The sequence below is a fragment of the Typopeltis vanoorti genome, chromosome 11 (genome assembly GCF_054136105.1).
Source record: "Typopeltis vanoorti isolate ZY-2024b chromosome 11, IOZ_Tvanoo_1.0, whole genome shotgun sequence".
Taxonomy (NCBI): Eukaryota; Metazoa; Arthropoda; class Arachnida; order Uropygi; family Thelyphonidae; genus Typopeltis; species Typopeltis vanoorti.
The window spans coordinates 24,037,766-24,050,387 of record NC_143559.1 but is presented as its reverse complement, the minus strand read 5'-3'; the positions used below and the strand labels follow the sequence as shown (position 1 = coordinate 24,050,387).

At 35.7% G+C, this 12,622-nt stretch overlaps 1 protein-coding gene across 1 annotated transcript in view; it reads left to right on the top strand.

The window, feature by feature from the left end:
- Window positions 1-12,622, top strand: part of LOC150101381 (alpha-(1,6)-fucosyltransferase-like) — a 65,661-nt gene that overhangs the window by 30,972 nt on the left and 22,067 nt on the right. Inside the window, exons 4-5 of the mRNA XM_090400788.1 lie at window positions 4,676-4,862; window positions 9,152-9,266. Of these exons, the coding sequence (XP_090256914.1) occupies window positions 4,676-4,862; window positions 9,152-9,266 (302 nt within the window). The remainder of the gene's footprint in view (window positions 1-4,675; window positions 4,863-9,151; window positions 9,267-12,622) is intronic.

The window sequence follows — 12,622 nt, the reverse complement described above, 5'->3', positions numbered from 1 at the left end:
ATGAAGAAGGGTCCAAACTTTTAAATGAAGAGAAGTGTGTGTTAATACATGTAACTTACGGAAAAAATATAATTAATTATAAATATGTCAAATTTGTCCCGAACACCCTGTATATATCCGACGTTGATCCGGCTTTCGTTTCAATCAGACGCCTAGGAACAGATTCCAGAAAGTGTCGAACATTCTCCATGCATAACTTTCGCCCTATGTCCGCATCAGCAACTCCGTCAGTTCTCACTCATTCCGTGGAGGACGATCAACAGTTCACACATGTTCAATTGGGTTAGAATCAGGGGAGTTTGGGGGGGGGTAATGTTAGGAATTCGTTGTTGTTTTACTCCAACCGCTCAGTAGTTGTACGAGCCCAATAACAAGGTGCATTTTCGTGTTGGAAGATGGCGCTGTGTTCGAGTTAGATCTTCTGCAGATATTGATGGAGATAGTCGGCTAATAAGTCCCTGTAGCGTTCACCATTCAGTGTTTGTGAGATGATAACCAACGAACCTAGGGCGTGCCAGAAAAAAGCTACCCAGACCATAATACCACCTTCCCCAGCCTGTTGAATCGAAAATGTGCAACCAGAGCGTTATGCTGTTTACGCCAAGTGCGAACCAGGCCATCAGCATGGTACAATAGTAAACGGGACTCATCACTCCAGATGACATTTTTCCATCTGTCAAGGGGTCCATTGCAAACGTTCCTTGGCCCATGAGAGGTGTTGTTTTTACGCTGCCTGGCTGTCATTCTTGGTACCCTTGTTGGACTCCAGCTGTGGAACCCCAGGCGAAGCAAGGTATGGCGCAAGGTGCATGTCGAATTTCTCGGCAGTCGTACTAGTGGGTGAGCTGTGTAACTGTTGCACGTCGTTGCTGAGATACCAGTCGTGACACCCGATACTCATCTCTAGGATGAACCACGTGTGGCTGACCAATGTGAGTCCTTCTGCTGGATGTCTGTTCATGGTTAATCCAGTCCTGGTGCGCCCTTGAAAGGGCGTGCCAGGAAAAAGCTTCCCAGACCACAATACCACCTTCACCAGCCTGTTGAACCCCAAATTTTTCCGAAATACTGGCACCTACCACCGGCCCCAATTATCCACACGTGGTCAAATTAGCTTACGCTGCCACGTTTTCCCATTACTGGCAAACGCATACTGATTACGTACGAAAGATAGGTGTGCCAATTTATAGTAGCGTCAAGTGATACTTTGTTATCGCGCCGCATATGTAAATTGGGGGGGGGGGGTTCCTAATGCAAAGCTAACTCAGTGTATGTGTGTGTGTGTGTGTGTATATACAGGGCCATAAGGGGCAATCATCTTGATTGTAAGGGAAGCGGCACTCGCATGGACCCGTAGCTGGATCTATCCTCTCCTTCTTCTACTTTGAGGAAGATCCACTTACTTTAATCTTTCCTATAAGGCCTTATCAGCCAACTCTTTTTATTTTATGACCCTCATGCTATTAGAGTATTCGAGGGCCATGGGGTCTTTTCTGGCCTTACAACTATGCCCTCTCTATAAACTTTACTATAATTCTTCTATAATCTACTCTTTCCCCTTCAATATACCCTATTCCTCCTATGGGTTTAAATTCAGAAGAAGACTAGTTCAGAAGCCTTAAGGTAGCAGCCCTACCACTGAACTATTCCATCGCCAGGCTAGTCCCTGACATGGAGAACATAATCCTACTTGTAAGCTGACAGAAAAAGATAATCGGATTGAATCTAGGGGAAACGACCCTGGAATGGAAAAGGTAAAACAAAAAAGGAAACGACCAAATATAATACACATAGCAAACTGGAATGTAAGAGGAACAGCATATAAAGAAATAGAATTAGACCAGTTATTAAATGAAAGAAACTTTAAGACAACAGTAATCACTGAAAACAAAAAAGAAATTAAAAGGAACTATGAGAACCGAAAATTTTAATGTGATATACAGTGGAGTCGACAGAGACCAAAGAGCACAAGCAGGAGTCATGATTTGGATTCATGACTCCCTTTCAAAACAGCTAAAACATTATAAATTATGGAATGAAAGAATAATAGAAGCTAGAATAAAAACAGATAGAGGCTATTTAACAATAATTGGTTTATATGCCCCAGAAGAAGGAAGAGAACAGGATAATACTGATTTTTATAATCAGCTACAAAACATATATAATAAAATAAATAAAAATGATTACATAATTATAGCAGGAGACTTAAATGAAAGAATTGGAAAAAATTAATAATAATATAGGAATACATGGAGAACACACTCTAAACAGGAATGGTAAAAAATTGATTGACTTTGTAGTTTATAATAACTTAAAAATAATGAATTCCTTCTATAAACATAAAGATATACATAAATATACTTGGGCAGCAAGAGGATGGAAATCAATATTAGATTACTTCATATTAAATGAAAAGACATCAAACTTTTCACTAGATGTTAGAGTTCACAGAGGATATGAAATAAGCAGTGACCACTTGCTTGTTAAAATAAAATTAAGATTACCACCTAAATGGCTACAAGTAACAAGAACAGAAAGAAAAATTGAAACATTTGTTTATAAAACTAGACTATTGAATGACACAATGGCTATATTATGAACAAAGAATTGACCAATATCTAGATAAAATAAAACAAAATGAAGAAATAGAAATAGAATGGCTTAACATAAAAACGATACTAAATGCAGCAGCGAATGAAAGCTTAGGAAAGACCAAAAAATTCAATAAAAGAAAAAAAATTAAAGATCTGGGATGATACCATCAAAGAAATAATCAAAAAGAAAAAACAAGCCTATCACAAATGGTTAAGCAGTAAATGATTAGAAGATGAAATAGAATATAAAAGAATAAGAGCCATAGCTAAAAGAGAAGTCAGAAAAAGACATAGAGAATCATGGAATAAATTTGTTTCTAATTTAGAACATGACTTATATAAAATAAGACCCAATGTATATAAGATTTTGAAACACTTAAATGCAGATACCAAAGAAAACATAAAATTAGAAGAATTTCTAATTCTAAATTACTACACAGATGGACAGAAAAATATTTTAAAAAAGACAAATGGCAAACAATTAACGAAAATGAAAAGAAACTAACTAAAGAAGAATTAGAAATCAGCCTGAAAGAAAGAAGAAACGGAAAATCACCTGGAGAAGATAAGCTAGATTCAGAACTATATAAATACGCAGGAACAAGATTCAAAGAAAGACTCTTATTATTTTTAAATAACATTTACTCAACTGGTATCCCCCAATACAATGGAAAAAAGCAATTGTGATTCCTATCTTTAACACGTTCATTGCCAATCACGCGATATCGCGTGGACGTCGCTATCAAGTTTCTAAACTAAATAAAAAAATAAAAAAATTTGGCCACCACACGAAATTCCAATTTTCAACTTGGCAATGAATGCAATTTAGAAATGCATATTGCATTTATTGACTTTGAAAAAGCATTTGACAAAGTTAAAAGAAACATATTATTTAACATATTAAAAGAAAGATAAATACCAAATAATATCCTAAAAGCTGTCACAAGTATATATGAAAATAATCAAATACAAATAAGATTAAATCACGAGCTATCATATACGAGAGAGATAAACCAAGGGGTCCGACAGGGATGTACCCTCTCAGCAACTCTTTTTAATATCTACTTAAATGAAATAATAATAAAATGGAATAAAAATTTACATCAAGGAATTAAACTTTCACCTACAGTTAACTTAAACACTCTCCTCTTTGCCCACGACCAAATAATAATTACAAATTCTGAAGATAACTTACAGAAAGCTATTTTATTTTAGATCTAAATGAGATATCTAAAGATTATGGCATGATAATATCAATAGAAAAATCAAAAACTATAGGCCTTTAAAGGACAAGATCCAGCAAGAACTAAAATAGTAATAGATAACAACATCATAGAACAGGTGAATTCATTTCACTACCTAGGATGTATGATCACATATGAAAATGAAAAAGATATAAACGTGAAAATTGCAAAATATTTAAAAATAACAGGTGAAATTAACTCTATATGTAAAGCAAACCTAGTTCAAAAACAAACCAGGCTAAAAGTATACAATACATTAGCCCTAACAGTCTTAATGTATGGAAGCGAAATCTGGACAATAAAACAAAAAGACAAACAAAGATTAACAACAGCAGAAATGAAGTTTATGAGAAAAACTACAAAGTATACCCTATTTGATCACAAAAGAAACGAAGAAATTATGAAAGAATTAAACCAAGAACCAGTAATAGAAAAAATTAAAAAATATATACATAAATGGATGGAACACGTTCAAAGAATGAAAACAGAAAGATTAGCAAAACAAGCCTTAAAGTACAAGCAATTAGGAAAAAGAAAACCAGGACGTCCTCTTAAACGATTCAAGGATGACTTCCATGGCCGGAAGTCAGATGATGCTAGGAGATGCTAGGCCTAAATCCTTGATACGCATGATGATGATATATATATATGCTATTCTTTCTACTATGCAAAGAGTTGGAGAATGCATTAATGATGTAAATGTTTCTTAGATATGAATGTCATTAAAGAATATTATGAATACCTTGTTTTAATTAATTTGAATTAAATAAAACAAAACCTTGTTTTATTTTAACCATTTATTAACATTTCATAAAGATAACTTTGCTCATCACACAGCACTCAGAGACATGTCTGTGAATGAAAATGAAATATATGAAAGGCAGAATCGCTTAAGCAAGACAATCTACGAGACGGGATATTTTCTTCATCACTATTTTCACAAGCTTCTTCATCGCAAGAATCTTCCATCAGATGTTCTGAGGGAAATCCTTTATTTAAGAGAACACGCTACCCAGATGCGCAGGTAAACGCCACAGCTTTTATTTTCTATCCTAATTGACATTATATATTTCCTATATAAAAATTACCAAATTATTTAAATTGAAGAATAAATTTATAGTTAAAATTTAACAAGAAAAAAAGGTGAAAATCGCAATGGGTCATTAGAGCAGTCTACGGGAATTTTTTTTTTTTTTTTAAAGCCTGATAGCTAACCCATTTACAATGAAATATATTATATGTTTCCTTGCAAATTATCATTTACACAAGAACATATTGTAAATGAAGTTATTGATCTATTGGCCAATGATGGCTACCACAAAGGAATTTAATTTTAATAACCGAAAAATAACTTCACATAAGATGAAGCTTCAAGTAAAGGGGCATTATTGTCATGTTTAGAATTTATTTAAATGTTATTTCACGGAAAAACGTAATTAAACAGATGTAGTTGGTGGCATAAGTCTAATATTTCGGTTTTTTCTGCAGATAAATAATGTGGGCTGCAACTAAACTTGCAAGTTAGCCATTACAAATAAATGTTTTACAAATCGACTTAAACATTTAAAAAATTCCATTCTGATAATTTTTTGTTCTCATTTTTCCCGTTGAGTATTTTTTCTCATCATTTCCGATATTGTTTTAGGTCAATAATAAGCCCATCAGCTTTTAAACTATGGCACCTGTGACATCCTGTTGATAGTGTGGGCTTAAATGCTTGTGATAAAACAAAGTACAATTTCAAATGAGCTCCATTAAATCATCAACTGAAGTGTTCAGCTAAAATAATACGATTCAAAGGTTAACGATATCTTAGATTCCATGCTGGTGGTTATAAATAACGCCCAGATCAACGATGGACATGAGGCCAGTCTGTTATTCGTGTATATTCTGCAGCAAGTGTGTCTCTTTTGAGGGATAAAAAATCCAAGTTTTCCGCAGGAAAAATCTTTTCTCTTCTTCATGAGACTTGCTAATTCATCTTCAAATAAAAACCTCTTATGAAAGTTTTTCGCAGCATAGATGGAATTCGAACCTAGTTCATGCCAACTGAAGAACAAATGTCAGAATATCCTCGCAACTGCGTTACGAAGTCGCTTTCATGAGATTCATATTATTATTATTATTATTAAGAGAGACCTCCAGGGAGTCAGAGATTCATCGAGGGAGGCCACATATAGCACAAACGAGCTATCATAAATATTATTGAATTCATTCACACTGCTTGCACTCACAACATCCAATGGCAATCAATTCCAATCTTGCACCACCTTCTCAGAGAAAAATCTAGCCCTCACACCCCTGTTGGCGACCTTCATTCTCAGCTTCCAAGGATGCCTTCTCGTCCTTTCCCTACCCTCCATAAATTGGAAAATTCCATCAAATGAAATCCTCTATGATCGTTTCAGAAATCTGTAAGTCTCCATCATAACACCCTCTATTTCCTGTTTGCTAGTGTCTGCAGTCTGCAAATTCTCAATCTGTCTCCATAATCAGTATTCCACAATCCTGATATAATTTTTAACACTCTCCTTTGTACTCTATCCAATATATCAGAATCACAGCAGAAACTAGGAGACCAGACATGCGCACAGTAGACCAAGTGAGGTCTTATCAAGGCCTTTTAAAGAGACAAAATAACACCCTTATCTTTACATGTGAACGTTCGTTTCAGCACATTGCAATTATCTTTTGAGTTGTATTTGCAATCTTCTACATTGCCCCTTAACTTCAACTAACTCTCCAATAACATTACAAAATCCCTAGCCTTATCTGTTTTCTTCTAGCATAATCCCAACAATATAATAAGACATTGGATATCTAATCATGTCAAAGTGCATGACTTTACATTTACTGATGTTGAACTGACATCCATTTTCTCATGTCCACAATTCCATCCTATTGAGATCGTTCTGCAAGTACTGCATATCAGCAGCATTCCTGATTACCCTACCTATCTTTGCATCATCACCACATAGCTATATGTCGCCTGTTGGTTCCCTCATATTGTCATTAATGTACAGATTGAATAACAGTGGGCCAAGGGCTGATCCTTGTGGTACACCACTTGTTACTTTAAACCTTGCAGAGTCAGATCCCCCGTATACCACTTTTTGATATCTGCCAGTTAGACATCTTTTTATCCATGCTAATATTGTATAACACAAACCCATTTTCTCCAATTTATGCAACAGTCTACCATGCTGTATTCTCAAAAGCTTTAGCAAAATCCAAAGGTATCATGGTATATCCATTCCCCCTTGTCTAGTTCAATGGTAGTATTTTTATAGAATGTGAGCAAGTTGCTAAAACATGACCTTCCCTTAGTAAACCCATTTTGTTCATTGCAAAGTACAGATTCACTGTCAACCCATTTCTGAATGCGGGCCCTGACCAATTTTTCCAAAATCTTCACCACCACTCCTAAGATACTAATTGGTTGATAGTTGAATACATCGGTCTTTGCACTACCCTTGTGCAATGGAATTACTATACATTCCTTACATTCTTGAGCAATCGTCTCTGTTCGGAGACTCATTAAACATCCTGCTCGAAGGAATGGCCAGTTCAGCTGAACACTCTTTTAGCACACGTGCTGATATTCCATCAGTCCCTGTTGCTGAATTCTAATTCAATTTTTGCAACAGCTCTAATATCTCAGCCTCACACACCTGCGTTTCTTCATCTAGTGAAGTAACACTGAGCTCAATGTTGCGTTCACCAGGTTGATACCTTTTAACAAAATGGGCACTCATTAACTGAACAACCTCTTTTGCATCTGTAACCTTCACGCCAAGTGGATTTAGAAGAGTAATTCTTTCATATTCATTCTTTCTTTAACTTGCAGCATATCGATAGAATTCTTGTGAGTTGTCTTTAGTCTTATTCTATATATACAGGGTGTTCGGGATAAATTTGACATATTTATAATTAATTATATTTTTCCGTAAGTTACATGTATTAACACACACTTCTCTTCATTTAAAAGTTTGGACCCTTCTTCATTCATATACAAGATGTCAGAAAGGATGGATAGCTGGAACCCACCTGAATCATGGAAGAGAATAACTTGTATCATGATGATTCGTGCCCGCCATCAAAATAAGGATATTACGACTGCTGCCCAATGCTCCCTGAATACAGTAAAAACAATCAGGCATGAACTAGAGACTTGCAATGGTGACTACGAGGATGTAGCAAGAAGAAAGATCCCTAGCAGACGATCTGATTGCGTTCGTACAGCAGAATTCCTCGCAAATCTGCAGGAACAGGTGTTGAAGAACCCTGGCATTGGAATTCGGGCTTTGTTCGTGGAGTTGCTAACTGTAGTCAAGCCCTGGATAACAAGGGTAGCCAATGGTAGGCCGTATGTATGGCAGCAGGATTCGGCCCCTTGCCACACCTCTGGGAAAAGTCAAAAATGGTTGTTTGAAAATTTCTACGACTTCACCAGTCCAAATGTTTGGCCTCCAAACTCCCCAGACCTTAACCCCATGGATTATTTTGTATGGAGCGCAGTTGAAAAAGACACCAATCGCACTTCCAGTAATACAAAAGCCCAGTTAATGGATAAAATTAAAACAGTTTTTGCGGCCCATCCCAGGGAGACTGTAGCATCAGCTTGTTCGAGGTTCCGAAGCAGAATTGAAGCTGTGATCGATGCTAATGGTGGTTATTTTGAGTAAATCTTGTTGATAGTATTGTAATTAACTCTGCCTGTAATGTTTTGTTTTTTCAATTCATCAAATTTAATAGATACAAAGAAGATTTTCATTTTCCTTACGAAACTGTCAAATTTATCCCGAACACCCTGTATATATATATATATATATATATATATATATATATATATATATATATATATATATATATATATAATGATCAATATGCTATTGAAGCCTGTAGAAACTCCACTGCTGGGTGAAGGCCTTTCCGTAATGCAGGAGGGTTTGGTCTACTCCCATGATGACCCAATCCATCTAGAAGAGTATATCTATACGAGTGATCCATGCCCATAGCAAAATTCGAAACCGGTCTCTGGAGTGGATTCACTAACCACTTGGCCAACCAGGTCGGTATATCATCATCATAGACGTTGATATTGTTGATTTTTCACGCATGAAAAAAAAATACAGCCGATTTCACTATAATGATAATATTAAAATGATGGCACGTATACGAAAGATTTGTGATAAAAGAAAAACTTGTTTCAGTTTATTCGAAGAGAAACTCAATGTAAAATGTGTTAGTAAAACGTCCAGTTATTTAAGTTTGTACTCATTCATATTCTTTTTTGTTTTGTTTAATACTCAGAATAACACAAGACCAGTTACGACAGCTGCTGGAAACTGACGGTTCGGCACAGTTGCGCAGAAAATATGTCAGTGCTTTACAAGAATTAGTTCGGCAGCGTCTACATCAGTTGCAAGTAAGTACAAGAAATATTCGTTTCTATCTTTATTCCATTGTGTTGAATTGCATGTTAAAAATATAAATTGAAAAAAAAAACAATTACATAATTAAAATAAAAGCAAATCAGCTGGATGGAATAGATGGAATTCTTATCTACCCTAGATATTCTGCTAAGAAGAAAGTAGAATGTCAGATACCTTAACAGGCTTATCTGAAGAATAAGAACCTAATTAAAGAAAGAAGAAAAAAAGAACCTTTAAAGGTATTGCTAGACGAGCAATAACGCATATGCAGGAGAAACTACAAAAATTAAAATAATGTGAAAACATTAAGAAAAACTCAAGGCATAACGGTTATTAAACAAAATTAATAACATATAAATCAGAGAATATTGAGAAAGCCAGTGAACGATTGATTTTGTGGAAAATCTTATAGTACAGGAGAAAAATCACACAGAAAGAAGAGAAGATACCACAATTCCTTTGCATAGTCAAAACAGAGGTATCGAACAAAACAACGAATATACACACAAAAAAAGGTCGCTTACCAAAAAGACGATGAAGCAAAGAAACGGAGTTAATTTACTGTTCTAGGAAATCAGTTTTTGTATTTTTCAAGTGAAACTAGTTTAACTTTCGAGAGAGGGAAGAGTGTCCGTGCAGATTTTCTGCTACACGTGCCATGATACAAAGGTGTTCTACTAATAATTCAGACTGATATCCTACTAATATAGAGTCTACCATAAAAAATGTATACACATTTTAATAGATGGACTTTCTTCGAAGTTGGATCGAATTACGGTAGCAATGTGTAGTATGGTGTTCTCTCAAAATATGTCGTTACTTATATGAATAGTATCATCAACACGTGACCGGTAGGATAGCAAAAAAATGGCCAAAAGCACGCTTGTCGTTCGAGGAACGCAGGACCATTGTGGGTGGTTTCAGCACATCGTAGATGAGGATAAGGAATTTGTGAGGAAGACGTTTGGTCCGATGAAACACAATTTCAGCTTAATGGAACAGTGAATTGGCATAATTGAATTTACTGGGCTTAAGAAAATCCCGGCATTCATTTAGACAAGGCAGTCAATTTACTGGGGCTCAATGTCTGGTGTGGATCGTCATGTAGGGGTTTAATAGGACCACTGTTTTTTGAAGGTATTGTTACTGGTCAAGTGTACCTAGATATGCTACGCACATCCATTTTACTTGCCATTCATGCACTTGATGGGAATGATCAGTTTCTCTTCGAACAAGACGGCGCACCACCACACTACCACTGAGACGCAAGAGCTTACTTCAATGAGAGTTTGCAGGGACAATGGATAGGACGAAGAGGTGCAGTTGGGTTCCCTCCACGTTCTCCTGATTTAACACCCTTGGACGTCTACCTATGGGGGACTCTAAAAGATGTAGTGTGTCGTAGAAAACCAGCTATACTGGTGGTACTTCGGAAAGAAATTGAAACGGCATGAGCAGCAATCCCACTGGACACTTTGGCCAACGTTGCCCGAGCAGGATTACGCAATAATAATAATAATAAATGTCTGGACGCTAATGGTAACCACTTTGAGTACCTCGTGTAATTGTAGAGGTCAAAGGTAACTTGTATTCATCCTTTGATGTCTGTATAAATTTAGTATTACAATTTTTATAAAGGTGTTTGTTTTGCTGAAGTGTATATGCATATTTTTTTGACGGACTCTGCATTATCCACAACTCCTAATATCGTTAGAGAAAAGTAATCACGTTCTAATGGGAATAATTATACTGTTAGCCATGCGTCACAGAAGAAGGACATGAAAATGGGAAGATTGATTTAAAAAAAAGAAAAACTGAAAATAGGCAGTTCCACTTAATCCATATAATAGATTAATAAGCAATCTTAATTAGAAAGGATCGAATTATAGGACTTTACTCTTTATTTTGGGAAGAATTTAACACAATTGATAATATCCAAATAAATGTTTTGTATAACTGGTATTTATTCTTATACGTCGATTATAATCGAAGTATAAGAAATCGACTTTTGGCATTCCAATAATGTGGCGTGAACCGAAAAATCACGTACATGATTGCTATGTTTGTTTAGTTCAGACTTCTGGTTATAATAAGAAGAATAAGAAAAAAATTGTGTATCCAAATCTCGACTCAGCAATTCGGCCAGTTGCTCATTCCAATGAAATAGCCGTGCCAATTTATAAAGGACTTCCTTTACTTGAGAACGAGCATGATCGGGATATGCCAGATGTTCTTGAGGAGCAAGACCCGGATGTTGATTTAGACAATGAAAATTTAATTTCTAGTTCTGGACCGTTTTACTCAAGCGGAATTGAATGACTTAGTAAGAGATTTGGGACTATCAAAGGAATCATCGGAATTGTTAGCTTCAAGATTAAATGAAAAAAATCTTACTGGAGCAAGATACGAAGATAACTTTTTATCGTAGCAGGGAAAGTAATCTTGTACAATATTTTAAACACGAGTGTGGGTTTGTTTATTGTAACAATGTGTCAGGTTTACTAACTGAAATGAGTGTTGTACAATATCATCAAAATGAGTGGCGTTTATTTATCGACAGTTCAAGCAGAAGTCTCAAGTGTGTCTTACTACACAATGGGAATGTATATGGCTCAGTTCCTATTGGCTATTCAGTCCACTTAAAGGAAACATATGAGGACATTAAAAAGGTTCTGAAGTTATTAAAATATACAGACCATAACTGGATCATTTGTGTGGATCTTAAAATGGTAAACTTTTTACTTGGCTTTCAAAGAGGATATACAAAGTTTCCGTGTTTTCCATGCTTCTGGGATAGTCGAGCTAGAAACCAACACTGGAGTCAGAAACATTGGCCTCTTAGAATATCCTTAAATGTTGGAGAACAGAATGTTATAAATCAACCTTTAATCGACAGAGAAAAAATCATTTTTCCACCTCTACACATCAAACTAGGTCTTATGAAGCAGTATGTTAAAGCTTTAGATTTACAAGGTGACTGTTTCCAATACATATGTGAAAAATTTCCACGACTTAGTTATGAAAAAATTAAAGCTGGTGTATTTGATGGAACGCAAATTAGAACTTTAATGAGAGCCCAAATTTCATAAACTCTATGAACGAAACTGAGAAAGAGGCCTGGACTTCATTTACGATGGTTGCGAATAATTTTCTTGGAAACAAAAAAGCGTGCAATTACAAAGATCTAGTGGAAACAATGCTTGAAAATTTCCAGCGCCTAGGTTGCAACATGAGCATAAAGCTTCATTTCCTATACAGTCATCTTGATAGATTTCCCGAGAATTTAGGTGCTGTAAGCGATGAACAAGGCGAAAGATTTCATCAAGACTTAAAAACTATGGAAGATCGG